This window comes from Equus quagga, chromosome 4 (assembly GCF_021613505.1).
Source record: "Equus quagga isolate Etosha38 chromosome 4, UCLA_HA_Equagga_1.0, whole genome shotgun sequence".
In the NCBI taxonomy this organism is placed as follows: Eukaryota; Metazoa; Chordata; class Mammalia; order Perissodactyla; family Equidae; genus Equus; species Equus quagga.
This window is the reverse complement of record NC_060270.1, coordinates 24048754-24076088: the sequence shown is the minus strand read 5'-3', so window position 1 is coordinate 24076088 and position 27335 is coordinate 24048754. Positions and strand designations below refer to the sequence as shown.

The following is a 27335-nucleotide window of genomic DNA, read 5'->3' as shown; positions in this document are numbered from 1 at the left end:
CTCGCGCAGGGGGAGCGGGCTCTAGACGCTTGACATGGCGGCGGCCGCGGCGACTGCAGCGACGAAAGGGAATGGGGGCGGCGGGTGCCGGGCCGGGGGTGGCGAAGCTGGCGGCGCGCGGAAGAAGAGGGGCCCTGGGCCCTTGGCCACGGCGTACCTGGTCATCTACAATGTGGTGATGACGGCGGGGTGAGGCTGGCTCTCGGGGAGGCGGGGAGCGAGCCTGGCCGGGGAGGGGCCTCTGCGGCCGGCCCGCGCGCAGCGCACCCCGGGCGCTGGGGGTCCGGGAGCGGCAACCTGGGCGCCGAGGGCAGCGAGCGCTGACCCGGCCCGGGTGCCTGCCCGGCCGGGGCGCCGAGCAAGTTTGCAGGCGCGGCTGTGCCCGAGCTGGAGTTCCGGGGCTCCAGGGGGCACGGGTGAGGCTGCCCGGGCCCTGGTCCGGAGGGCCTTGGGCGGCCGGCTCGGGGTGGGGGTGGGGGCCACAGGTCCGGGTCTGGGGGCTGGGCGATCCTGCAGCGCAGCGGAGAACGGGGCGGCGAGTCACGAAAGGCGAGCTCTTGCCCCCGAGGGGAGTGGAGCAAGTTGTGGCTGCAGAGGGACCATTTATTTAGGCGGCTGTTTTCAAAATCCAGGTTGAGCTTTAATCTGAGAGGTAATTGAAAAGCGTTCCAAGTTTTTGACCAGTGACATGAGCAGGGCTGTGCTTCAGATGACTGTAGACCCTTTAGGATGGATTGGGGTGGGGAAGGCACTAGGGGTGGAAGGCAGAGTTACTGGGGAGGAGGGAAATAGACCCTCGATACGAGTTTTACCCCCACTTGTTTCTCCCTCATTTCGCTCCAGCCTTTGTCAGAGCGGGCTTTTAGCTCTAGTTGTGACACTAAGTGGCCGTGTGACCTTGGATAAATCACTTTATTTCTCATGGTCTCTGTTTTTTCATCTGTAAAACTGAAGAGTTTGGGCTAGGTCATCTCCAGCTTCCTCCAGTTCTTTGATCCAGTGGTGTTGGTCAGGAGGACCACAGGGTCAGACTGTTCGTTATGTATTTTCGAATTGTATTCATTTGTAAAAAATTAGTCCTAACGTTTTATTCTGAAATTTTCAAACATGCGTAAAAGTTGAAAGAACTGTATAGCCAACATCCAGTTTTACTTATTTTTAAAATAGGTGATTCATTAGCAGGGTGCAAAATTCAAAATATACACAAAAGCATACAGCGAAACTCTTCTGTCTCACCCTTCTCTTCCCTCCAGGTCCCCTCCCTGGAGGCACTCATTTTGCGTATCCTTAAGATGCTGATACAAGCATGTGTGTATATACATTCCCCCACCCATTTTTTTTTTAACACAAATGCTAATGTCATATTAGCATTTCAGCACCTTGCTTTTTTCACAAAAAAATATCTTGAGAGGATCATAGGCTTTATTGCTAGTTTTAGAAATGGCGGGTGTTGAAACCTAGGCTCAGAGAAGTTGTAACTTGCTTGATATCACAGAAAGCACAGTAGTCCCCCCTTATCCTCGAGGAATATGTTCCAAGCCCCCCAGAGGATGCCTGAATCCGCAGATAGTACTGAGCCCTGTATATACTGTTTTTTTCCCTATACATATATATACCTATGATAAAGTGTAATTTATGAATTAGGTACAATAAAAGATTAACAACTAATAATAGAACAATTATAACAATATTTTAATCAATCTTAGCAACCTCAGCATACAATTTTTTTTCTGTCCTTATTAACTCGAGAGCTTTCACCTTTTCACTTAAAGGAAGCACTTTACCGCTTCTCTTTGGCATATCCGAATTTCCAGCTTCACTCCTGTTGTGCCTTGGGGCCATTATTAAGTAAAATAAGGGTTCCTTGAACACAAGCACTGCGATACCACCACAGTGGATCTGATAACTGAGATGCTACTGAGAGACTAATGGGTGGGTAGGGTACACAGCATGGATATATTGGACAAAGGGACGAGTCACCTCCTGGGGGACAGGGAGCGGGATGGTGGGAGGTTTCATCAGGCTACTCTGAACGGCACACAATTTAAAACTTATGAATTGTTTGTTTCTGGAATTTTCCATTTAATATTTTCAAACCATGGTTGACCACCATGGGTAACTGAAACTGTGGGAAGCGAAACGGAGGATAAGGGGAGGACTGCTGTAGTAGGTCTGCCTCTGGAACCTGTTTCTCTGGACTCAAGGCTGTTGAAGAAGTATGTTACAGATGCAAGTTTTTTTATCACATGCATGTTTACAGTGTGATTTTTAAAGGAACAGGAGTGTGTGTGTTTATATATAAAATTCTTGTCTCATCAGGGGCATTGATAAGACCATTGGACTGGAGAGATTTTAAGGTCTATTGGGGAAGAAGGAGAAAGATGTTTATTCCTGGGTGATGAGCATAGAGAATGGGGTGGAGGGTAAGGGGTGGTGTCTGAAACCAGGAAGAGAAACTGGGGTTGTGAGAGTAGAGTAAGCTTTTTTTGTAGGCTGCTAATACTGGACCAGTTACACCTTTAGGGAATCATTTCTTCTCTTATAAACTCTTATTTGATGTCCTTGTATGATAATTTCTACCAATAACATAGACCATCTACCCCATTGCCTAGTTGAGATTGTACATTTAGGTAAATCTATAACTGCTCTCAAGGAGACATAACTTAATAAGAAAGGTCCGTTCTTTTCATCATGGAACTTAAATAAAAAATTACAGGGCCTGAGAAATGTCATTTGGAGAGGGACATAGAACAGAAATACAACATTCACAGCGATATGCCTAAGAGCTTTCCTGATTTGTGTTTGTATTGACCTGGCTTTCTTTACTGAATTGATTTTGGGAAATTCAGCTCAAAAGAACCCTTTTATTCTTATTTTATTTGCCATTTTAAAAGGATAGGTGTTAAGGTATGGAGATATTCTGTGAGATACTTGTAAAAATAGTTTAAAACATCTTTTCTCCACCCTATTATTGTTACTACAGACCTTTTAACTGCACAGGCCATTTAAAATTTTCCTCTAACAGTTTTTTTCTCTTGTCTTAGACTTTCTGGCACTTAATTTAGCTGCACAAGGACCGATTTAGCTTATTCCCTTCATTTTGGCCTTGTTCTCAACAGGCAAGGTTGCCAAAAAGCCGAGCCCCAGATGGGTGAGGTGTCACTGTGCTTTTGCAGAGCACGCTTCGTCGGGTGCTGTTGGTGGTGCAACATTTCTGTGCATTTCAGCTGGTATATGAGAGCTGTAGTTGACAAATCCAGGGCACTGATTCTTGAGGTCACCTTTAGCAATATCTGTGGTTGCCACATCTTTCTAGTACCTTAAATCCTACTTATCTTTTTTTTTTTCCTGATTGCCCTTTTTCCTCTTTTTCTTAGGTGGCTCGTTATAGCCGTTGGTCTGGTCAGAGCATACCTGGCGAAGGGCAGCTATCACAGCCTTTATTATTCCATTGAAAAGCCTTTGAAATTCTTCCAAACTGGTGCCTTATTGGAGGTAGGTCCTGAGACTTGTCGTTGTTACTGGTTTCAATTGTTATAAAATAAAAACATGCTACTAAATTATATTGCAGTAGCGATATTTCTGTTGGATTTGCTTTAAATTTTGAAAACTTGCCTCAAAGCATACTATAATATTGATACCTAGACTATCTTTTTGACGTTCTAGAGAAAGTAAAATCTCATTTAACTTGAATTGCGTAGAATATATTTTACGTTCAATGTCTATGGAAATCAAATGAAACAAGCTTATATTAGGATTTTAAAAAATTCTAGGGACATGTTAGGGACGTGTTAGCAAACTCAGATGCTTTCAGCGGCCAGGTATATATTGGAAACAGTGACATTGGTGAGTGTAGGGTGTCAGGAGCGATACATATAAGAAACAGTAGAGGGGGCTGGCCCCGTGGCTGGGTGGTTAAGTTTGTGCTCTCAGCTTAGGCAGCCCAGGAGTTTGCCAGTTCGAATCCTGGGCACCGACATGGCACTGCTCATCAAGCTATGCTGAGGCAGCGTCCCACATGCCACAACTAGAAGGACTCACAACTAAAAATATACAACTATGTACTGGGGGGCTTTGGGGAGAAAAAGGAAAAAATTTTTTTAAAAAAAATCTAAAAAAAAAAAAGAAACTGTAGAGCCTGGCTAAAGGCATCAGAAAAAAGTTTTTTAACAAAAATTTATTAATTTCCCTGTGTTAAGGGTAATATATATGCAGTCCTGTCTCCTGGGGTCAGTATATGTTAGGATTTTTGAGTTATAAGTGACGGAAACCCAGTTCAAACTATTTTAAATGAAAAAGGAATTTCCTGGCTTCTGTAGTTGACAAAGATGATAGGGTTAACTTAGAAAATCAAAGGAACTGGCTCAGGAGTGGGAACTAAAGATTTGACATTGCCAGACTCTCTTTCCATCTCTCATCTCTCCTTACCTGTGTTTCTCTTTGAGTGTTGATCTTAGGCTCTCCTCCTGCAGACCGCCTTCTCCTCGTGGAGGGACATGGGGAGGGAGTTCATTTTTCTCAGCATCTGTCACGGTTCTAGGGAAGGATTCCAGTTGGCCTTCCTTAGACCCATCTCTCTTGCCGGTGATGTGAGATACTCGATTAGCCAGGTCTAGGACACTTGCCCGTCCTTCTGGCCAAGGGACTGTAGACTTTGTTAACGGAAAAGGGGGGTGGGGATGGCTTTGGGCACACAAAATCAATGACTACCATGGTTCATTATGGTGAAAACCCTTCAGGTTGCAGAGAAGATCTGGTATTAGCCTCCAGGCAAGCCCATCATGATGTTTGGAGGAATATTTAAGAAGGAACGTTTACCCTATGAAATGAGATGTGATACTTTAGCTGTTCACCCTCACGTTTGAAAGCAGAACATTGTAGTTTTTGTTTTGTCCCTTGGAAAGCAGAGAGATTTCAATACTGTCCATACTTTCATATTTTAGGTAGATGGTATGAGGAAGTGAGCTTCCAGCTGCGAGTCTGAAAACCCTTATTCTAAGAATGCTGGTTTTACCAACTTATCCGTGAATTTGGGCAAGTTATTTATCTCTTGTCCACCTCATTTCCTCATTTGTAAAATAATTGAGTTAAAATCAGTTTCCAAAGGCGCTTCCTGCCCCGACGGTTTGAGTCTGAGGAAACTTCAGCAAATCCTAGTGTGGGCCCTTTTTTAAACTTAAGAGTTTTGACTGTTTTTGGAAGGGGGCAGTAGTAAGTAGTACTTTGTCTCTCAGAGCTCTGGCCAACACAGTTCTCTCAAGCTATGGAGAAGTAAATTTGGGATCAAGTCCGTCAGAAACTGCCCCAGTGCTTGATACAGTAACAAGTTGTACCCATTGGAATATTTTAGTAATTTAAAGGGGATTCTATCTCTATAAGACTTTATAATATTAGAGGTCTAATTTTACAAATTTAAGTATGTCTAAGGGAAGGCTGTGACATTAAATCGTGTTATACAAAGTCCACTCAGGAACCAAATCTTAGACTTTGAAGGATTAGCCCATTTATCCCTATAGAATTTTTAACAGGGACTTAAGAACATATTTTGGATTTTTAGTTTTATCTCTGTTATCCCCACTAAGAACCAATTAGGTGACAAATCCTGGATTTGGTTTTGGGAAGAAGACTGCAAAATGCAGAGAAGACTCCCAGAAAGACGCGGGGGATGAACTTTGCAGATGTCAGTGTTGGCAGGCGACCCCTCAGCCTGGGGCAGGAGAGCAGGCTTACCAACACTGCATTTCCTCAGTTGTCAGTTAAGGAATGTTTCATCGCCTGCCCAACCTACATTGTATAATAAGTACATGTGCACGGTATCGTTTAATTACAGATAACATTATCCTTATGGGAATTATTAGTGCTTGACAATATATCCTATTTGCAGGAGGAGAAAATGGTTGCAGGAAGGTCAGCTACTCATTTATATCTCTGTATTCTGAATGTTATTCTTTAGTACATTCTGTGGGAGTTTGCTTAAAAAGCCAATAAAGATTACTTGTTCTCAAGAAACTTTGAATCTTCTCAGGAAAACATAACACTTTGCTTTTTAAAAGGTTTAAAAACATTTATCAAGCAAGTGCAAATGGGCTTGTAGTAGTATAATAGAAAGATAGTTTCATTTCTGAGGAAATTAAATAATTTTTTGCAAAATAAGTGCAAAGATATATTGAGTTGGTGATACAATAAAATAGCTTTTTTATAGAATGGACACAAATCTTAATTATCTTCTAGATATTCGTTGTCCAAGAATGTCTTGAGTATATTTTGTAGATAATTTTCCAAATTATTCCACGGGTGATAATTTAAGTAAGTATGTGTGAGCCATTGTAATGGGTACTATGGAGGTTGAGCCCTTGCTAATAAAGAGCTTAAGATCTTACTGGGTAGGTGGTTATATGAGGACTCTTGGCTGGAGATTACCAGAACCTCCTTAACTAACGGAAGCAGTAAGGGAATTGATTATAAGTGCATAGGTTGTCCTGTTGTCCAAGGATGGGGATGCAGCTGGACTTCAGGAATGGCTTAGAGTCAGGGACTGAAGCACCATGGGGAACCCAGGAGTTCTTGCTCCGTCTCCTATCTCTGCTATTCCTCTCTCTTGTGTCTGATTCTTTCTTTCTTCTTGCAGACTAGTTTTCTTAGTCTGCATGGCAGATAATGGTAATAGCCAAAAGCTCCTGAGGTTGTAGCTCCTGCAATCAAGAGAACAGCTGGTTGGAAACAGAATCTTGCTCCCAATTCCACATTTGCAGGGAAGGGCCTGATTTGTCCAGCTTCGATCAGGTGCCCATTCTTGGACCAATCACTTGAAGACAGGAGTAAGGTCCCATTAACCATATAAAAGTTGGAGGGAAGGGGCAATTTCTAGAAAAAGGAGTGCTAGGCAGAAAGCCCAAGAACTATTTACCAAAGTACTAAGACACAATACAATGAAGATTACAATGTATGAGATGATTTATAAACTGACAGAAAGTAAAACACTGGGAATCTTGTGGGCTCAGAGATTAGGATGTGAATATATATGATGTGTCTTGAGTTGAATCGTGAGTACTCCCGAGAGCTCCTAATGAACGCAGGTAGCGAAAATGTCATTTGTGGATAAACAAAATGTGGTATTTCCATACCATAAAATGAATGAATTACTGGTACATGTTATACCATGGATGAATCTTGACAACATTGTGCTCTGAAAGAAGCTGGACACAAAACAACATGTATTATGTGATTCTATTTATATGAAATTTCCAGAACAGGCAAATGCATGGAGGTGGAAGACAGATTAGTAGTTGCCAGGGGCTGTAGGAAGGAGAGAATGGGGAGTGACTGCTAATGAGTACAGAATGTCTTGTTAAGGTGATGAAAATATTCTTGAATTAGTGGTGATGGTTGCACAACCTTGTGAACATGCTAAAAACCACTGAATATACACTTTAAATGTGTGAATTTTGTGGTCTGTGAAGTATATCTAAATTTTTTAAAAATTATATTCACCTATAATGAGATGCGAATAAGTTTTCTTTTTACTTCATTTTTTTGGATCCATAATATTGATAAGGACAGACTCTTATCTTTCCAGCTTTGTTAGAGTTGAGTTTAAGATTAGAATTAGTAGATTGATGCTAGATTATGACAGTTTAAAATTATTTGAGAGAATTTGGCTTTCTAAATACGTGTAGTTAACATAAGACTATAATTATAGCAAAGACACTTTCAAATACTCGTGATTGGATATGCCTCTGTGATTGACAGTGAGGATTCCAGTGGGTAAAGGATTGCTCTGCAAAGATGTTAGTTGTTGAGACTGATGAAGATCATCCTCAACATGTGTACATCACTATATGTATCATTTACCTACCACTGTCCAACTGGGAATGCCTAATGCACACAGAAACTCCTTTCCCCTCCCATTCTCTTCCAGATCCTTCCATTGCTTGGAACCCTCTTATCTATAAAAAGAAAGAGAAAAAAAACCAACCCAGTCTCATTTGTGATCTTCTCCTAGAGTTGATCTGTGGCTGGGATTGAAATGGCAGAGCAGCTGCTGGAGGAGCTGTGAAGGAGAGTGGATGGCTTTTGTTATGTGTCCAACCTCCAGCTACCACTTGCTAAGCCCCATCTCTGCAGTCTGGTCTAACTCATCATGCCTCACCTCAGACTCTCTTTAAATCCTTTAATGAAATATTCAGGAAACTGATTTTGTGTATTTCTCTAAAATACAGCAAAATCTTAAGAATTTGTAGTGTCCTTAAGAAGAAGAGGCCTCCCATTTGTCTCCCTGCCAGTTTTTCTGTCTTTTTGCCTCAAACACTAGATGATTTTTTTCCATGCAGAGATATTGGTGGTTAGGTTCTGTGGTGTTACTAATATAATAACATGCTTCAGGCACATCCAAGGTTAAGTTTGCTTTGTGAACTTGTGTGGGGACATAACCACCATCTGTAATATTTTTCCTCCTTGTGAAGCCATGCTGATTTCCCAATAATAACGATCTTAGAAAAGAACTTTTGAAACAGCTATATGTACATTTTAGACTACCTTTATTCTGAAGACTTGTTTAGAGAAAACATACCTCTAAAAGGAACTTCTGAAAAGCTGGCAGAGCAGGTTGTAGTGGAGATATCTAACACATACAGGAACGACAGCAAACCTCAGACAAACTAGCTTCAAAAACAGTGTGAAAACCACAGGGAAAACAGAACTAGAGTATAATTAATAAGTGTCACAACATTAGGAGGGAAGAGGGCGCCTTTGGGAAACAGGAGCCCACCCACACAGCTCCCACTGCTTGATGAGCAAATAGAAGCAAATTGATATGGTCTTCAGAGCGGTAAGACAGCTAATGGTTGTAGAAAGGAATGTGCAGAAATTTTTAAAAATAGATAACTAAAAATATTGATGGTGACAGTACAGGGCAGGAAGGAGACCACAGTGCAGAGAAATAGGTAATACTGAAGATTCAGGAAAGGCAGGAGTTCCTAGACAAAATCAATTACAGAGCAGAAGCCTTTGGGAATATTCAGAGTTCACCATTTGATGTGTAAAAAGAACGTTACAAAATATGTAGTGCTGGGTAAATCAGAGATGATATGTGTTGGTGGACTAGCTAACGTGTGAATGATTATCTGAACAAGAGGAAAACAAAATCATATAGGAAAGTAGTGAAATGCAACAGACTAACGAATAATGCAATAGAACCAGAGTATCTAGAAAACAGATTTAGAGTATACAGGCTACCAGAAGTGGAAAAGATTGCAATGTATAACTCATAAATAATCAGGAAAAAGTCTAGAAAACTTTTCTGAACTGAAAGACCATCTCAGTCTGGTTATTGAGAGTATACAGAGTTCCTCATAGGAGCTGTTTTCCAAGAAAAAAAGCTCTTCCCTTCCTGGACACCTGTTTGTTAAATTTTTCAGCTTAAAACAAAGATAAGCAATTTTCAACAGAAAAGAGAAGATCTTAAAATGTAATAGTTAAACAACTTGGGACCTTAGACTTTGAAGAATAAAAAAATCCACATGAAGCTAGGAGAAAGTATTAGGCTCCTGGATAACACCATGCAGTTTCCTACATATGGAAACATTTTGAAAACACCTACAAAAAGTAGTGAACTTTGCAAGAATCTTACCAAAGGGTGTTTAACTGTTGTATGAATAAAGAAATAAAATTAACCAAGTCTTTAGACTAGCACTGTCCAGTAGAACTTTCCTTAGTAGTGATGTTCCAAATCTGTGCTGTCTGGTACACTTGCCACTAGTCACATGTGGCTCCTGCACCATTGAAATGTGGCTGGTGGGACTAAGAAACTAAGTTGTAAATGTTATTTGCTTTAAATTTAAATAGGCACTTGTGGGTAGTGGCTACTGAACTGGACAGCATAGCTTAGACCGTGATACAGATTGCAAGATGTCTATATGGAATTTCGTAAGATATTCCATACTTTTACCAGGTAGAATGAAGTAGGAGGAAGTGTGAGCAAAGGAAGACTACCTAACAGTATAAATTTTATGTCACTCCAGAGTTTTTGAACTTGTTAATTTGTAAGGTGAAAATAATGAGAATAATTATCAAAATTTGTGGATGTTTTCAGATTGGGAAAACCAGTAGAAAAAAAGCAAATTGCAGATATTGGAAAAGATATGGAAGGATGCATAGCGAACTGTTGCTAGCACTTGCCCCATGGAGGGGTGTGGTATTTGTGGGAAAACAAAAGAGAATTTCTACTTTTTACTCTATATACTTTATTGTGTGTTTATATATCACTTCTCTGAATCTTAAAATGAAAGCGAAGATATATAATAAATATGTAATAAAATGTAATAGAAAACAAAAAAAGAATGAGAAGAATAAGATTAAAAAGTTTTCTGAGAAAGGAAGAAAATAGGCAGCTTAGATATGGTATCCTTGAAGTACAGAATCTTACACCAGCTGTTAGAAAAAGGAGCACTAACAGTAAACCTATAGGATAATTGAGTGTAGCACAAATGCCTCATTTCTGAGGTTTACGCAAATAGACTCATTAATTTTATCAAATAAAAAAGTATAGTGGTGGTTACTGGTTTAAAGAACAAAATTCAACAATCTGCTGCCTATAAAAGACTGACTTAAGCCTGCTAAAGCCCAGCCCAGCCTCCTGTGACCAAGCACACAGGAAAAGCAGGCCCACCAGTCACAGCACGAGAGAAGGTCAGTTTCAGAGTAGAAGCCAGCGAGGAACTCTCAGAGATCACAGTTTGTCCCACGGAGGAGCATGGGAAGGAGACACAAGTTGCTGGAATTAGCTGATGGGTGAATGATTATCATAGAAAAGCTGGCAGAAACACTATAGAAGTAAAAATAGAATCGTACTTAAGAGGTGTCACAGTATATGTAAAAGGACACTGGAGACAAGAAATATGGGTACCAAGACTTGGTTTTGCCACTTGGTCTTAACCTCTCTGCAATGAATATGCTAGGTTAGTTGACCTTGAGTTTTTTCCCAGTTTTAAGTTTTGTGAGGCTTCAACATTTCACTGTCAGGATATGAGAATTTTACATCCATTTTTTAAGGAGGAAATAGTGAGATTTCCTTAATAACCATTACTATCTCTGTCATTTAATTTTACGTTTTTTGCTATAATTGGCTCTATAACTTATTAATTTATTGTCAGTTGGTGGAAATGGAAAGAGTTCAAGAGGAGAGAGAAGTTTATGACACATATTTTCAAGGGAGATTTTGAATATGGCAAGTCTTCTAAATTTTTTCCAATGAAATGTGCTTGTTCTAGTCCAGGGGCTCTCAACAAGAGCTGTGCGACCTCCCGTAGAGCACACTGTGGAGGATTGTGAAGGTATTCTGATTGCCACAACCAATGTGGATGCTATTGATATCTGAGACAGTCTAACTCAATGAAGATTTGTTCTGCATGCCCCCGGACTTTTGTATATCCCCCCAACTAATCCCTCTACAAAAGTTAGTTATAGTTTTGTAGCACATATTAGTACTACAAAATCTTTGTGAAAAATTACACAAAACACTTACTAAGTGAGAAGACGGTTGTCTTAGTTTTCTATTGCCGTATAACAAAATACGACAAACTTGGAAGCTTAAAACAACACTCATTTATTAGCTCACAGTTCTGTAAGCCAGAAGCTGGGCTTGGCTGGGTTCTCTGCTCAGAGTTTCACAAGGCTAAAATCCAGGTGTCAGCCAGGCTGGGAAGAATCTGCTTCTAAGCTCATTCAGGTTGTTGGTGGAATCCAAGTCCTTGTGGCTGTGGGTCTGAGGTCCCCATTTCCTTGCTTCTTTCAGCTGGAGGTCACGCGTAGCTCCGAGAGGCTGCTATCCAGTCCCTACACAGGGCCCCCTCCATCTTTGAAGCCAGCAATCGCTCATTGAATCCTTCTTGTTCTTTGAATATCTCTGACTGCCCCTTCTGCCACCAGCCAGAGAAAACTCTGCTTTTAAAGAGCTCACCTGGTTGGATCAGGTCTGCGCATATATCTTAAAATCAATTGATGTGGGACTTTAATTATATTTGCGGAACCCCTACACTGTAGTACCTAGATTGGTGTTTGATTGGATAGCCAAGGAACAGGAACTTTGGGGAATCATCTTTAGAATTCTGCCTACCACAGTTGGTATGAAGAGGGAACCTAAGTGAAATAAAGATATCATCTCAAAATAACTGAGTAATTTGTTCTTTCTGCACATTCTGTTCTGTAAGTATTGTAGCATTTCCAGCTTGCATATTTAGTGGAAAAGGATTTCAGGGCAATAGTGTTGTTACTGCAAAAGCAATGAAACTGAAAATATGTAACTGGAGATTTGAGATTCCTGTTCAGACTCGATGATTAAGTTAGTGGAGACACATGAAATGCAACGATCTCATTGGATTTCTTTAATATAGATTATTTTAATATTTCATATTACCACCTTTTAGGGGGGTCATTGTAGTTTGGGGATCCTAAAACTATTTCCAGTCTAGTTTACAACTGCTTTATTGCCTCTTGCATTGATGTTTTTTGGTCTAATCCATTTGCTATTCCTTGTCACACCATTCAAAGAATATGGTCTCCAAGGTCTTTTTATAGACTAGACACTGATTGTATGTCTCAACAGGATTTCAAGGCAGAAGGGTAGGTTTTCTGTGATACTTTCTTCTTACCCCATCCTATGATATAATCTAGGGGATTATTTTGATGCCACGTAAAAAGAAAAAAGACCTAGTTCATTTGTGATAATATTGTATTTTCTCTACTTTGTTACTCACCTTGGCTTATTATTCCAACTTCAGGTAGGATAACTTCTCTATTTCCATTGTTATCTTAATACTTTTTTTTTTCCCTGGTGTTGATCTGTGTCTCTGCTCTTTTATTTTCCTTTACTTGTCCAGAGTGGTTTCTGATATTCTCATTTTTAAATCCAGAGTTATCATAAGTTGGTACACACATTTGAGTGCTTCCATATGTCTTTATGTCCCCAAACATTTATATACTGAAATACATATTTTTTAATTAATTATTTTCTTTTTGTTTCTTCTCTCCATTTCAGTTAGGACATTGTATTTTTTTGAAAATTTTGTCTAGGTAGGTTATGTCTTCTGTGAATTTCATTTCAGGATAGTAAAGGAGGCATTATAAAATACACGTGATTTCGAAGGGGAGATTGGGTCTGATGGGACTCAGGCCTACTCCTGTTCCATCAAGCAAAGAAAAGAACAGCCCTTACGTGCTGTGTATCCTTTCCTCCAGTCCCCTCTGGTTACTCAGCGGCCTGGGTGTCTTGCCCCATATGTGGATAGACTAGGTTTTCTTTCTGGGCACTGTCAGCTGTCTTGTCTCAAAGCCTGCTCTTCATTCATGTCTTTCATTCCTCATTTTAATCTGCTTATATCTTTTAGTTCCCTTTACTTTCTGGCAGAAGGTTCAGCTTATCTTGTAATATTCACACATTTGAGATTCTTAGAGGTGTTTTCTTTTGAATAAGATTTGCAATATGGTAGTTCTTTTATCCTCTTCTCCGTTATCAACAACTTTGTGCAGCTTGATTTTTTAATCCACCTCCTCCCCTCCCCGCAAAAAAAGCTTGGTGAAATAAAAGTCTTATCGAGCACAGAGTCTTATCAGACATGTTTTAGGTAAGTCTTGTCAAGTTATAACTAAGGTACAATCAAATAATATGATAGAAAAATCAGTAGAGTAGGAATAAAACCTAGCTTCTTGATCCTAGATATCACTTACTATCTTGGGTAAGTTGAGCAGTTCTAAGCCTTGGTTTTCTCATCTGCAAGTAGAGATATCTGTCCTCTCAGCCAGGGTGATTGTTAGGATAAAAAAAACCATGATTGCTAGAGAAATGTAAATTCTAAAATGCACTACAATCAATGTTAGGTCTTATCATCTAGAAAAGCTCTGGTCAATAAATCAGTCTTATAGATGGCATCAGATTACTTCTTTACTACCACCACCAGGGTGAAAGCCACATAAGGGATGAATTGGAAGAGGATTTAGAAGAACCTCATTGGCCCGTTGGATGGCCATTGAAACAGAGAGGAGATAGCAATCTCATCCCAGGCGCTGGAAATAAAAAAAACATTTAGAAAGAGGAAAACAGATGCCAGAAGCATTGGCAGGACTGGAAACCAGGTGGACTTGGGGATGAGGGAATGAAAGAGTGGTTGAACCTGAGAGACTGGGAGGTTGGTGATCAAGAGGCATGGCAGGTATGAAAAAAGGAAAGTGTGAGCTTCCCCTTGAGGTGTGCCATGTTTGAGCTGCTGCTGGTCCACTTGAATGGAGATATCCAAAGGCAGTTTGGAATGTGGGTCTGGAGCTCAGAGAGATCTAAGGTTAGAGATTGGACTGGGAACACCCCAGTAATGAGATCTTTGAATGAGGCAAGATGGGGACCAAGGGTAGAGCTTTGTTGCGTGAATGTCTGCATTGAAGGGCTTGCCAGCAAAGCTCTTCTGACCCTGAGTTCCATAGTCTGTGACAGTTCTGTTCTGGAGAAGATTGGGCATGGGAGAGGTTGTATGTTTACTGTTCTTATAAATTTGTATATTATAAAAGAAGTCCTGAACATTTGATAATCTGCTGGGTGAGATTTTTACTCCTTAGAAAATCTTCCACAGGTACACCGACTAAAAATGAACAAATGAAAAACCAAACAAGAATTTGCATTTTGTTAAATAGCCTGTAGCCAAGTTTAAAAATGGAATGTTCGTTTTTCAGATTCGATGCTCCTGGCAGGCTCTGCTCTATTCTTACTGAAGTCTAGTTTATATGAAATAAAACTATAATATTATCGATCCTACTAATTCTCTTTTTCCCCCTTTTTTCCTCTAGATTATACATTGTGCAGTAGGTAAGTATGGAATTTTCTCTCCTGCTATATACAGTGGATTCTGCTTTCTTTTTTTCAAGTCATAAATGATAGATTGATTCGATTCTTACTGAATATTGAAAAAACTAAAGTATTTGATCATTGTATATAAAATTGCTTAAATTGGTTTCTAAAATCATAGTACTGTTTGGATGTTATTACTGAACACTTTATTGAATGGCATAGCTGTTTTTCTCTGTCAATTAAAGAGGCCTCTCCCCCTTTCTCATGATAAGGGTCCTAGAGAAATACTAGCATATTTATCAAAATGTGACTTGGGGTCCTGGTGCTGGGCTACGTTGAAAGTCCTCTCTGAACCCTTAAATACTACATTCTCTTTTCTTATCTTTTAAAATGGAGTACTGCATATATTGCTTTCCTCTCGAATGAATATTTAATGTATGTGAGAGGGATTGGAAAAGTGTAAATAAAAGGGTTATACAAATATGAGGGATTTCTACTAAAAGCAGGTACAGTGTGTTTTCTTTTGAGGGGAAGAGGAGGTCATCAATTCTGCTTTGTAACTGAGGCATGGCTGCTAGTCTGGGTGGCTAGACCCCTCGAATTAAATAGCAGTCAGTCACCTTTGGAAAGTTGGCAGATCCTGTAGAGTAAGCCCATTGAGGGTGCTGTGCATCCGACTTGTCTCTCAAAGGGCGGGTTTGGAGTTGATACTCCTTCAGAAGCACTGAAGGTCTGAAAGCTCGAGAACTATGCATTCAAACCATTATGGGCCTGGTCAACTTAATTTACAAATTAAGTGGGTACTTACTGTATTCAGGGCACTGTGCTTGGCACTCGGGAATTCAGAGATGAGGAGACGTACAGTTCAGGTGGACGCACAGTACACTGTCCACCGTGGGTTTCGCAGGGTTCTCTAGGATCCCTGGGAAGACAGAGCATCTTCATTATAAAGAACTGCACCTCAGCTATTTGCCCACTAGGAGGAGGTCTACCATCGGGTGTCTCAAATGATCTGCAGAATTTTGAGTACATGTGTGTATGTTTATTTGTGGGGTGGGAGAATAGAGTTCATAGCTTTCATTAGATTCTCAGAAGAATATGTGATCCCCAGAAGGTTAAGAAACTCTGCTTTAGAACCTTTGAGCAAGAGATTTGAAAGGGGCTTGGGGACTCATCTATCGCATGATCTGCTTTCCTGGAGAAGGTTAAGGGACCTGGCCCAGGTCATATAGCCAGTAAATGGTGGACCCTGGCCGGTCTGAGCGGGAGCCTGCCTAACTGATTTTATTTTATGGTGAATGGGTTTTATCTGATGTATGATCTCACATACATTTCGTTTTTAATCCCTTATCTGTAATTTTGAGATGAAAATTTTTATAAGCATAAGCTTGCAGATTGGGGGATATATTTGGCCAGAGAGAGTTCTGGAACCACTTTAGACCTTCTCCACATAATTGAACAGTGTGCCCTAAGTCTCCCCCACTCTCTTAACCTTCAGCTGCCTCTGTACAAAGTTCTTAGATGCATATGTTTTCTGAGCATGTGTATTATTATTTTAATTAATATTTCATTGTATTTTAATACCAAATTCACTTTATCTGTCTTAGAATACATTCTCATGCCTCTTTATAAAATTTCTACCCCTGGAAATAAAACTTCTGGCAAGTGTATTTTTCATTCATGCCAGGAACGTTGTTGAATGCCTAGCAGGTGGGACCAGACACTGTGGGAATAGAGTGGTGAGCAGGCACAGGCTTGGGTGCAGGAAACCTGCGGTCGGATGGGCCCCCCTCTGAGCTCCTCTGGCGGGATGCACTCCAAAGACTAGCATCCATGTCACACTCTGTTCTGTTGGTTTGTTGACAGGTGTCCCCAGCGCTTAGCATGGTGCCTGACACACAATAGAAACTTCACAATTCCTTCTTATTTCCTCAAGAACCTTGTTCTGTCAGTGTTTCTCTCGCCTGCATCATCACCCTTTCTCATCTGCCTTTTCCTTCTCAGCTCATAAAATGTTTCAAATGCTCCATCCTAAAAATGATTTTTAACCTAACTTTGACCCTACATTCCCCTGTTATTACTACATAATTCCTCTGCATCCCTTTTCCCAAGTTTATGGTAGACTCTTTCCACTTCCTCGCTCCCGTTTACACCTTAACCCAGCAGTCATGCTTCTGTACCCCCTTATCCTAAAATTACCCTCTCGTCTAAAATCAGCAACAGTTTCTGCTGAATTCCAAGGGCACGTTTGGAACTACATTGGGCACCACCTCCATGAGATCCTGCCCCTTCAGCTTCCATTACACTGAGCCTCCAAGCTTTTCTGGTCCTCTGTGGTCCTTTTTATCTTTGGGGGCTTCTCTTTCTCTCCTTGCCTCTTAATTGTGAGTGTTCCCACGGTCTGGCCTAGCTCATTGCTCTTCTGACAACGTGCCCCCTGTGGGTGATCTCTTCCCTTCTCATGGTGTGAGATACTATGACACCCACTTCTCAAACTCCAAGCCCCACCTGCCATCCACACTCCAAACTCATCCATTGACCTCCTGGATATCCACTCCTGGATGTACACCTCCTCCTCACCAAGACTCAGACTCCCAAACTTGTTCTGCCTCCCATATTCTCTTTGTCAGGGGCACCATGAGCCACCGTCCGTTCAGTCACCCAGCCTGGACCTATAGCTCATCGATGGTGCCCCCTCTCCCTTACCCACACTGCCATAGCCAGTGGTCATCAATTTTGGTCAATTCTGTTTCTTAAATATTTCTCAGATTGTCCTGTTTTTTCATCCCTATTCAGGGCCTCAGTGTGTCTCATCCGGACTCCCATATGGGTCTCCCTGGACTTCGAGGCTTATAATACTAATATTAATGATAATAATAAGGGCTACCATTTATTGAGCTTTACTGTGTTCCAGTGTTTTACATTCATCATCTCATTTACTTCTCATTTTACAGTTGACAAGACAGGCCTAGAAAGTTCACAAGCTAATAAACCTTAGAGCCGAGAGTTGAACGTACAGCCATGTGGCTCCAAGTCCATCCCTCATACAACTTTGAGGGATTTAGTTAAAGGATAATTCTGAGTGTGTCACTTCTCTGCTGAAAATGCTTCACTGATTTAAACTTCTTCGTGATTTGGACACCATGCACCTCCTGCTCCTTACCTGTGTCCATTGCCTGCATCCTACTCCATGCTTCAGCAACCCTGACCTCTCGTGGGTCCCCCCATGTACCATGCCATTGCCCTGCTTCCTTCCTCTGCCCTGTGCCCAGGCTTTGCACTCTGCCTGGAGAGAACAGCCCACCCCCTTCAGCTGGCAACTGTTCACTCCTCTTCCTCCAGTAAACACCCCTACCACCTACTGGCTAAATTAGGCACCATCCCTCACTTTTCTGTAGTACCCTACACCTCACTCTGTTATACTTTCCACAGTGCGTTATGGTCTGTCCTTTATCGCCCACCAACATCACTGAATTTTTAAGAATGAAAACTGTTTGTTACTGATTTCCGTATCCCAGCACCTAATAGTACCTGGCACCTAGTGGGAGCTCAGTGAGCATTTGATCGTAATCTTACCAAATTCCGGTGAAAATTTCCAAAACATGTTTCAAAATATTTTCAGTGCCTTAAAAAATTAATGAGAATAAAAATAAAAAGGCTGTTTCTAGCATTGGCCTAAAGGCAATGCTTTATTTTTTTTACTCCTACAACTCAAGCTTATTTTTGGAATAATGGTTTATTTTCCCATGGCTTTCTGAAAGTTTTCACTATAACAACGTGGTCTTTTAAAAACTTGTTTTAGAGCCTTGAGATGCCTTTAGTTTGTGTACTTTTGATGGGAGTCTGAACCTCAGTCAGGCCTGCGTTATATACTAGCTGTGTGACTCTCAGGAAGTCACTCAACTTTTGTGTGCCTTCGTTTCTTCATCAATAAAAGGGGAATAATAATACCTGCCTCACAGGGTTGTTGTGAAAATGAAATGGGAAAATGTATGAAAAACGCTTAGTGTCTGAAACATGGCGATGTTGAAAATTGCCCAATAAAGTGGCAGCTGTTGTTATTAACTAAAGCAGTGTAAGGTCATAGAATGTTACAAGTTTTATTCTGTCCCGAAGGTAATGTTCAGTATTTAGATTTATATAAATGAAGCTCTTCCATATTCTTACTAAATTACAATTTCGAGTGAGTGCGTGCTTCAGGGCCACGTCTTCTTAGTATGGGATGGAGTTGCTTCTTGTTCTTGGTCGTGACGATGCAGTTTGGGAAAAATAGCCTCCAGAAGCAGTAAACTAAAATTCCATCTGAGGCTCATTTCCGTGCAGAAGTCAGGCCTGTGTCCCCGCAGATGGGTTCTCGTGCCGCAGCTTCTTCACGGTGGGGGATTTGTTCTCCCTTGATAAGGCAGGGGCAGGATTTCTCAAAAGCTGGTGTTTCAGTCCTCTTCCTAAGATTTGTAGTGCTTTATATTTATGCAATGGTTTTCTTTTTGGAAATGAGAATTGAAAAAAAAAAAAAACCTTTGAGACATGTCTTTCACAACACTGCCAAGAAGAGTTGTGGTTTCTTTATTCTTGTGGTACAGTTTGTATGGAAAGAAGCATTAGCTGTTTTTCTGTGGCCTTCAAGATTAGATTGTGGAAGAGGCACATGGGGTGGTTCCCAGCTCACTCTGAAGTCTAGTTCCCCCATCTGTGGGACGGAAGTTAGGAGCAGAGGGACAGGAGCTGAAGATACTCTTGGTAAGATAATGACATTGTGTGTTTGGTGAGCCTTCAAGTTGGAAATTATACTGTCAATATAAATAACTTTGGAAGTTCTCTTTTGATTGACAAGTGTAGAACAGATGTCTGAACAGGAGCTCAGTCATAGTCCAGAGGGCACGATGTGAAAAGTTGAGGATTAGCTCTTTGATATCATCAGCAGACAAGGACAGAAGACCTTTCACTTAGATGTCCCAGATTTGTGGTTTCAAATATTTGCTGTTTGTGCCAGCTTGCACTTCTCTCTAAACTGATGACTCCTTTTATTTATTTATTTTTAAAAAGTGAATTCTAAGAAGTTCACAATCACCTCAGTGTTGGTACGTAGTATATGGCTTCAAGTTGATTTCATTATGTAACAAATGGTGCCAGAGAGGGAGGGGAGCAGCTGCCCCTGAGACTGAGCACCGGAAGACACCATCTCCTGCTACCAGAAGTGCTTTCTCTCCCACCAATTAAATCCTCTCCAAACTGCAGCGGCCCCGCCCCCACTGTGAGAGAGTCAAGCTCTTCCCAGTCTTTTGCGGTGCTGCGCTGTTGTGAAGGACCCGCCGTCACCAGTTGTGGAAACCAGACAAAGAGCCCTCCATGTTGTAGCAGAAGAGGACTCTGGAAGGAAAGCATCCTGGACGGAAGGGCTAATCCCCCCGGGTTTCACTTACCTGGAGTTCTGCTTTCTCCCCTGCACCCAGCCCTCGGGGGTGTGGCTAGGCACCAAAACAAAACTGCTTTCCTTGGTTTCACTTAGCTTAGCTGACATTTTAAAAATGAACTTTACCAAATAGTGAGGAAGAAGAAAAAGGGAGTAAGTATCATAAATACAAACAGTATAAAAATAGTCGTATTCCCAAAGTACAGGTTTCTGATCCCGACATCTAACTCCCCTTTTCTTACTGGGAGCTGGTGCAGTGTCACACGGATCTTGCTGGCCCTCTTCTGCCCTGTTCTTAGCATGCTCAACTCTGGGGAACCCCCCCAGCCCCAAGTCTGGTTTTTGGCCCCTCACAAATGTAAATAAAAAACATTTCAGATTCCAGCATTGCTTTCTGCCTAGGGGCACGTGCAGTGGTGGTGCTGGCAGGGGATGGAGGAGCCATTTGAGGTGGAGAAATGGACACAGCCTTCCCAGCCCCCGCCTGGAGGCTCCTAACGCTCCCCACCTGGAGAGCTGCGTGGGTAGGAGGTTGGCAGAGTCACCCTTCACCTCCTTGCAATGCTGCCTTTGTCGTTTTTCAGTACAGTCGTTTTTCCAGCATCCTGACACTAGAGCTGTGTGTGAAGACCAGAGCACCATGTTCAAACCATAATCTTTCCCGGATCAGTCAAGCTCCTCAGACCAGCCTGCCTTAGCCTCCCTCTGCTGTGGCTCTATGTTCATTGTGTTGCCTCCTGATCATATTTTGGCTCCTCCCCTCCAGACTGAGAGAGGAGGAGGAAAGATAGTTTTAGCACCTGCATCTTCTGCTCCTGATGCCCAAAGTGTCAGCCTCTGCCGTCTGAATAGACCTTGCATCTTCTCACCTTCTCCATAATTTGGTATATACACAGTTTCCTTTGCCTGGAACACCCAGTTCTGTTCATTGTTCCCTGCTCGGTGTGAATGTACTAAGCTGAAGGGAAGGGAGAAGTAGAGTATGCTCATCAGCCCAAAGTGCCTGAGCAGGAAGGTGGGAGGCTCACCCAGAGCTCGTGCGCACTGCCTGGCACCTAGCAGGCCAGCAGTCAGTTCGCTGTATGAACTCTTCCATTGGTGATTATTGGGCAAGACGTAATCCCTGAGGGTTTCTGGGCCCACTTGGAGTTTAGAAGGGAAAGCCTTGAGAGAGCCTGGATCGGAGAAGTTTACCGTCTGCTGTCCTTGCAGGAACAGCTAGGGGTTTGGTTGAATGGAAACCTGTTATTGAGATATTTAAAATATCCTCTCTGTAAGAATGTTATCTGGGGCCGGCCCTGTGGCTGAGTGGTTAAGTTCGCACGCTCCGCTTCAGTGGCCCAGAGTTTCGCCAGTTCAGATCCTGGGCACGGACATGGCACCACTCATCAGGCCATGCTGAGATGGCGTCCCACACAACACAGCCAGAAGGACCTACAACTAGAATATACAACTATGTAATGGGGGCCTTTGGGGAGAAGAAGGAAAAATAAATAAATAAATAAATATATTATCATCTTACCATCCAGTACATCAGCAACCAACCTAAGGCAAACCAACCCTATTGGAAACACTCCCAGTTGTGCAACAAGTCAGGCATCCTCCCTCTGGGCCTCATTTTCACATCTGAAAAACTAGGCATTGGACTAGATAAAAGATGATCTCTTAACATTCCTTACAGCTACGTGTTCTGAAATTCCGTGAAACTATGATATAGCTTCAGAGGTGAATGTCAGTTATCCCAGTAGTGATATAAAAGGAGGATCTGCTGGATGTTTAGATGTATCTGTGTATGAGTATTAGAAAACTTGTTTCAAGTACAGTAGTCTACATTTTTTCCTCGCAATGCATTTTGAAAGCCACATCAGAAAGCAGAACTGGGATGGGAGATAGGCGCACACACTTTCTATAGCTACACTTACCCCTGGTCACCACTAGATGGCACCCTTGTATTAGTAGGGAGATAGTCTCTTGTCAGTTACAGGACTCCTGAAGGACTTCTAATAAAAAGAGAATGGTGAATCAGTAGCTGAAACTGAGGAATGAAGTAACCAGAGCAAAGAAAAATGAATGTTTTTCTCTCACTGTCTCTTGACTTGATCATGAATATTTTAGGTAATGAAAAGCTGGAACTTTCCGCATTGCCCTGAAGGAGATTATCTTATAAATATTTCTTAATTGTGAAACACAAGGTATCTTTAAAATTAAAAATGAGCTTAATTTGCTTACTTAAAAAGCTGGAGGCAAAGAAAATGTTTCAGAAGTTCTCTGGTCAGATGATTTGTAACAATCTGAAGTCAATAAACCTTCCACTTAGGTTCTTAGCTTCAAAAGCAACGTTAGTCCCACGAAGCTGGAAAGACCGTCTAGTGACCAAGTTGAGTAAATTCCATTGAACCAAAAAGTGAAAGTTTGGGTCATCTTTTAGCAAAAGAATTATTTGATTTATGATTCTGTGGCAGGAGTTAAATGGCTAAGTAATGTATTAATAAAGGGAACAAGACCCCTTAGGAATATTTGTATGCTAGTGGTATGTCTTTTATAGTTCTGTATAGCTTTCCTGGGAGAGGACTTTTTTCCTCTTCGTTCATAGTGAACATCTTTCCACTAATTTTTTTTCATTTACTAACAGTTTCTACCTCACTATGTTCTTTCAGTTAGCAATCTGCATTTAAGGTTCATGCATGTCTTTGCATGGTTTGATAGTTGATTCTTTTTTATTTCAGAGTAGTATTCCACTATTTGGATGTACCACTTTGTTTATCCATTCACCTGTTGAAGAACATCTTGGTTGCTTCCAATTTGGGATGGTTATGAATAAAGATGCTGTAAATATGTATGTGCTGGTTTTGTGTGGACAGAAAGAAATTTTTGCATTTTCAAATCAGTTGAGTATATACCTATTAGCACAATTGTTGGATCATATAGCAATGCTGTTTAACTTACTAAGAAACTGCCAAACTGTCTTGCAAAGTGGCTGTGCCGTTTTGCGTTCCCATGAGCAGTGAATGAAGAGTTCTCTTGCTCTGCGTCCTCACCAGCAGTGGTATTTTGGATTTCAGCCGTGCTGGTGTGTGGTGTTCTCCTTTGTGTTAATTTTCCTATCTCAGATGACACATGATGTTGCACATCTTGTCATACTCTTATTTGCCATTTGTGTATTTTCTCTGGTGAAGTGTCTGTTCAGATCTTTGCCCATTTTTTAATTGGGCTATTTTCCTGTTGTTGAGATTTAGGAATTGTTACTATACTTTGGATACAAATTCTTTTATCAGATATGTATTTAGCAAATATTTTCTCCCAGTTTGTGACTTGTCTTTTCCTTTTCTTAATAGTCTCTTTCACAAAGCACAAGTTTTTAATTTTAATAAAGTCCAGCTTAACCAAAGTTCAACTTAAAACCAACCAATTTAACACTTAAACAACTTAAAACTAAAAAATTGCTTTTATGAAGGAATTTTTTCTTTCATGGATCGTGCTTTTAGTCTTTTGTCTAAAAACTCATTACCAAACCCAAGGTCACATAGATTTTCTCCTATGTTTTCTCCCAGAAATTTTATAGTTTTGTATTTTACAGATAGATCTATGATCCATTTTGAGTTAATTTTTGTGAAAAATGTCTGGTCTATGTCTTGGTTCATTTTTTTGCGTATGGACATCCAGTTGTTCCAGCACCATTTATTGAAAAGACTGTCCTTTCTTCATTGAATTGTCTTTGTGCCTTTGTCAAAGAGAAGTTGATTATATTTATGTGGGTCTATTTCTGGGCTCCCTTTTCTGTTCTGTTGATCTATATGTCTGTGATTTTGCCAGTACTACAGTGTTGATTGTGGTGTGTCCTCCCATTTTGTTGTTTTCTTCAGTACTGTGTGGGTCTTTTGCCTTTCCACATAAACTCTAGAATCAGTTTGTTACTATCTACGAAATAGCGCCCTGGGATTTTGATTGAGACTGTGTTGAATCTATAGATCGTGTTGAGAAGAATTGACATCTTAACAATATTAAGTCTTTCAATCCACAAACATTGAATAGCTCTCCATTTATTTAGATCTTCTTTGTTTTCTTTCATCATTGTTTTGCAATATTTGACACACAAATCCTGTATCTATTTTGTTAGATTTATGCCTAAGTATTTTTTTGATGTTTTTATAAAAAGTTTATTTCAAATTCCAGTTTTTCAAAAGTTGCTAGAATGTAGGAAAACAGCTGGCTTTTATTTGTTGCCGTTGTATCCTGCAACCTTGCTAGACTTGCTTATTCATTCCAGGAGTTTTTTGGTAGATTCTTTGGGATTTTCTACATAGATAATCATGCTATCTGTGAATAAAGACAGTTTTATCTCTTCCTTTCCAATTCATATACCTCTTATTTCTTTTTCTTGTCTTACTGTGCTAGCTGAGGCTTCCAGTTTGACATTCATTGTGTTCTTTTTTTTTTTTTTGGAGGAAGATTAGCCCTGAGCTAACATCTGCTTCCAATCCTCCTCTTTTTGCTGAAGAAGACTAGCCCTGAGCTCACACCCGTGCCCATCTTCCTCTATTTTATGTGGGATGCCGGCCACAGCACAGCTTGACAAGTGATGCGTAGGTCTGTACCTGGGATCTGAACCAGCGAACCCCAGACTGCCAAAGCAGAACGTGAGAACTTAACTGCTGCACCACCAGGCCGACATCTGTGTTCTTTACTTAATAAGATAAGGATCTTCCCAAATCAGTTTTTCTCCCCACCAACTTTGAAGGAATATACATTTCCTACTTCATCTTTACTGTCAGGGTGTAAAATTCAATATTTAGCCATAAGCTTTTTCTGGATTTCCTTTTTTTTTTTTTTTGAGGTCTTCTATGTCCTTACTTATTTTTTGTCTGCTTGACCTGTCTTGCGCTGCGAGTGGTAATGTTAAAGTCTCCAATTATTAATATGTTTCTAATTTTCCTTCCTTCTTCTATAACTTCTGGTTTAGCAGAGGTAGTTGCTGTGTTATTTGGTGCATAGATATTTGTAACTGTTATATCTTCATTGTGAATTGTGGCTTTTAACACTGAAAAATGTGTTTTATTTGTTGCCTTTCTGAATCACTTTTGTGTTAGCATAGAGTTGGGTCTTGTTTTGTGAGCCAGTTTGAAAATCTCATTCCTTTAATAGGTTAGTTAAGCCCATTCACAGTTATTGATATGAGAGAGCTGTTTGGTCTTACTCTGTCACATTTGTGTTATAATTGCTACAGATAGTATATTTGCTATGTTTACCTGCCTGATGTGTTTTCTTTGCTTTTTTTATATCTATTTTGGTTTTTAGGAGGTTTTGTCATTGTTCTAGTGGTTACCTTCATATTTATACCTTTTTAAAGGACCTTAGTCCTCTGTTTTCTTTTTAACCTGTTACTGTCTAGTTTGTCAGTTTTTGAAGGTATCTTCTGACTCCCACCTGTTGCCTATGTAACAATCAGTGAGCTTATTCAACTTTCTTCTTTCCCACTCCCTTCTCCTCCCCTTTTTTTCCTTGCATTATTTTTACTTTGTTAGAACATATCACATTTATATATTGTTCTTTTGCCTTGTCCCCACCTTTGTTTCAGTCCACACTTAAATATATTAAATGTTTATTGTCAGTCCTTTCGCCAAAGTTTCCTATCACCTTTTAGTTGGATGAAACTCATCCTCTAGTGGTGTCAGGGACTATGAAGAGCCTGAGATTTCACCCTACTTTTAAGTTCACAAGTTAGCTTGTTACTGTTTCGTGGATGATGGTAATGTGTAGTGGTTTGTGTCATAGGAGAGGAACGTGGAACTTGGGGAACCTATTACTTTTGTAGTAAGTGGAAGCAAACTTACTCTTTGTTTTTGGGGGTAGATGCTGCCTGATCCCTTAAGGTTACTCCATGCAAACGCAAACCCAAGAAATGACCTGGTAAAAAGCAGTCAGGACCTTGCCTTTTTGGTGTCCCCAGCAGGAATGTGCAGGGATGCTCAGGGCCCGTGGCAGATTGCCTTTCCCCAAAGGTAGATTCCCAAGAAGGGCTTGTGGGCACAGTATTCTCCTAGTTCATACATGTTTAAGACTTTTTCTGTAGCCTTGGTGTTTAGAGGACTGATTTGCCAGAAATAAAATCCGTCATACTTTCTTCCCTTGAATTTCTTGAAAATGCTGCTCCATTATTGCCTTGCTTTTATGTTTCTCTTGGGAAGTCTGGTGCCAACCTAATTACCTTGCCCTTTTAGGGTATTTGGTCCTTTTTACCTGAAAACCCTAAGGATTTTTTCCACCTTTATTGAGTTATAATGGACAAATGAAAATTCTATCTATTTATGATGTACCATGTAATATTTCACTGTGTACACATTGTTAAATGATTACCACAGTCAAGCTAGTTAACATATTTTTCACCTCACAGTTATCGTTTTTTTATAGTAAGAACATTTAAGATCTGCCCTCTTAGCAAATTTCAAGTATACGATATAATATTAACTATGGTCACCATGCTGTACCTTAGTTCTCAGAACTTATTTACCTGTACGACTGAAACTTTGTGCCCTTTGACCAACATCTCCCCTTTTTCCGCATCCCACCAGTTCATGGCAACCACCATTCTGTTCTCTGCTTCTATAGGTTTGACTCTTTTTGGATTTCACCAATATGTGAGATCATGCAATATTTCTCTTTCTTGCCTGGCTTGTTTCATGTAGCATAATGTCCCCCAAGTTCACCCATGTTGTCACAAATGACAGGATTTCCTTGTTTTTGAGGCTGAATAATATTCTCTTTGTCCATTCATCCGTTGATGGAATGATGCTGCAATGAACATGGGAGTGCAGACATTTCTTTGTAATACTGATTTCATTTCCTTTGGATATATACCCAGCAATGAGATTGCTGGATTACATGGTAGTTCTATTTTAAATTTTTTGAGAAGCCTCCATACTGTTTTCAACACATAATGGCTGTACCAATTTGCATTCCTACCAGCAGTGTACAGGAGTTCCCTCTTCTTCACATTCTTGCCAACACTTATCTTTTGACTTTCTAACAATAGCCATTCTAGCAGGTGTAAGGTGGTATCTCATTGTGATTTTGATTTGCATTTCCCTGATAATA

General features: G+C 40.7%; 1 protein-coding gene across 1 annotated transcript in view; it reads left to right on the top strand.

Moving 5' to 3' along the window:
* The window catches only part of HACD2 (3-hydroxyacyl-CoA dehydratase 2), a 95264-nt gene continuing 67929 nt past the window's right edge, over positions 1 to 27335 (top strand). The window contains exons 1-3 of the mRNA XM_046657972.1: positions 1 to 189; positions 3378 to 3495; positions 14830 to 14848. Coding sequence (XP_046513928.1) covers positions 35 to 189; positions 3378 to 3495; positions 14830 to 14848 — 292 coding nt within the window. The 5' untranslated portion in view covers positions 1 to 34. The remainder of the gene's footprint in view (positions 190 to 3377; positions 3496 to 14829; positions 14849 to 27335) is intronic.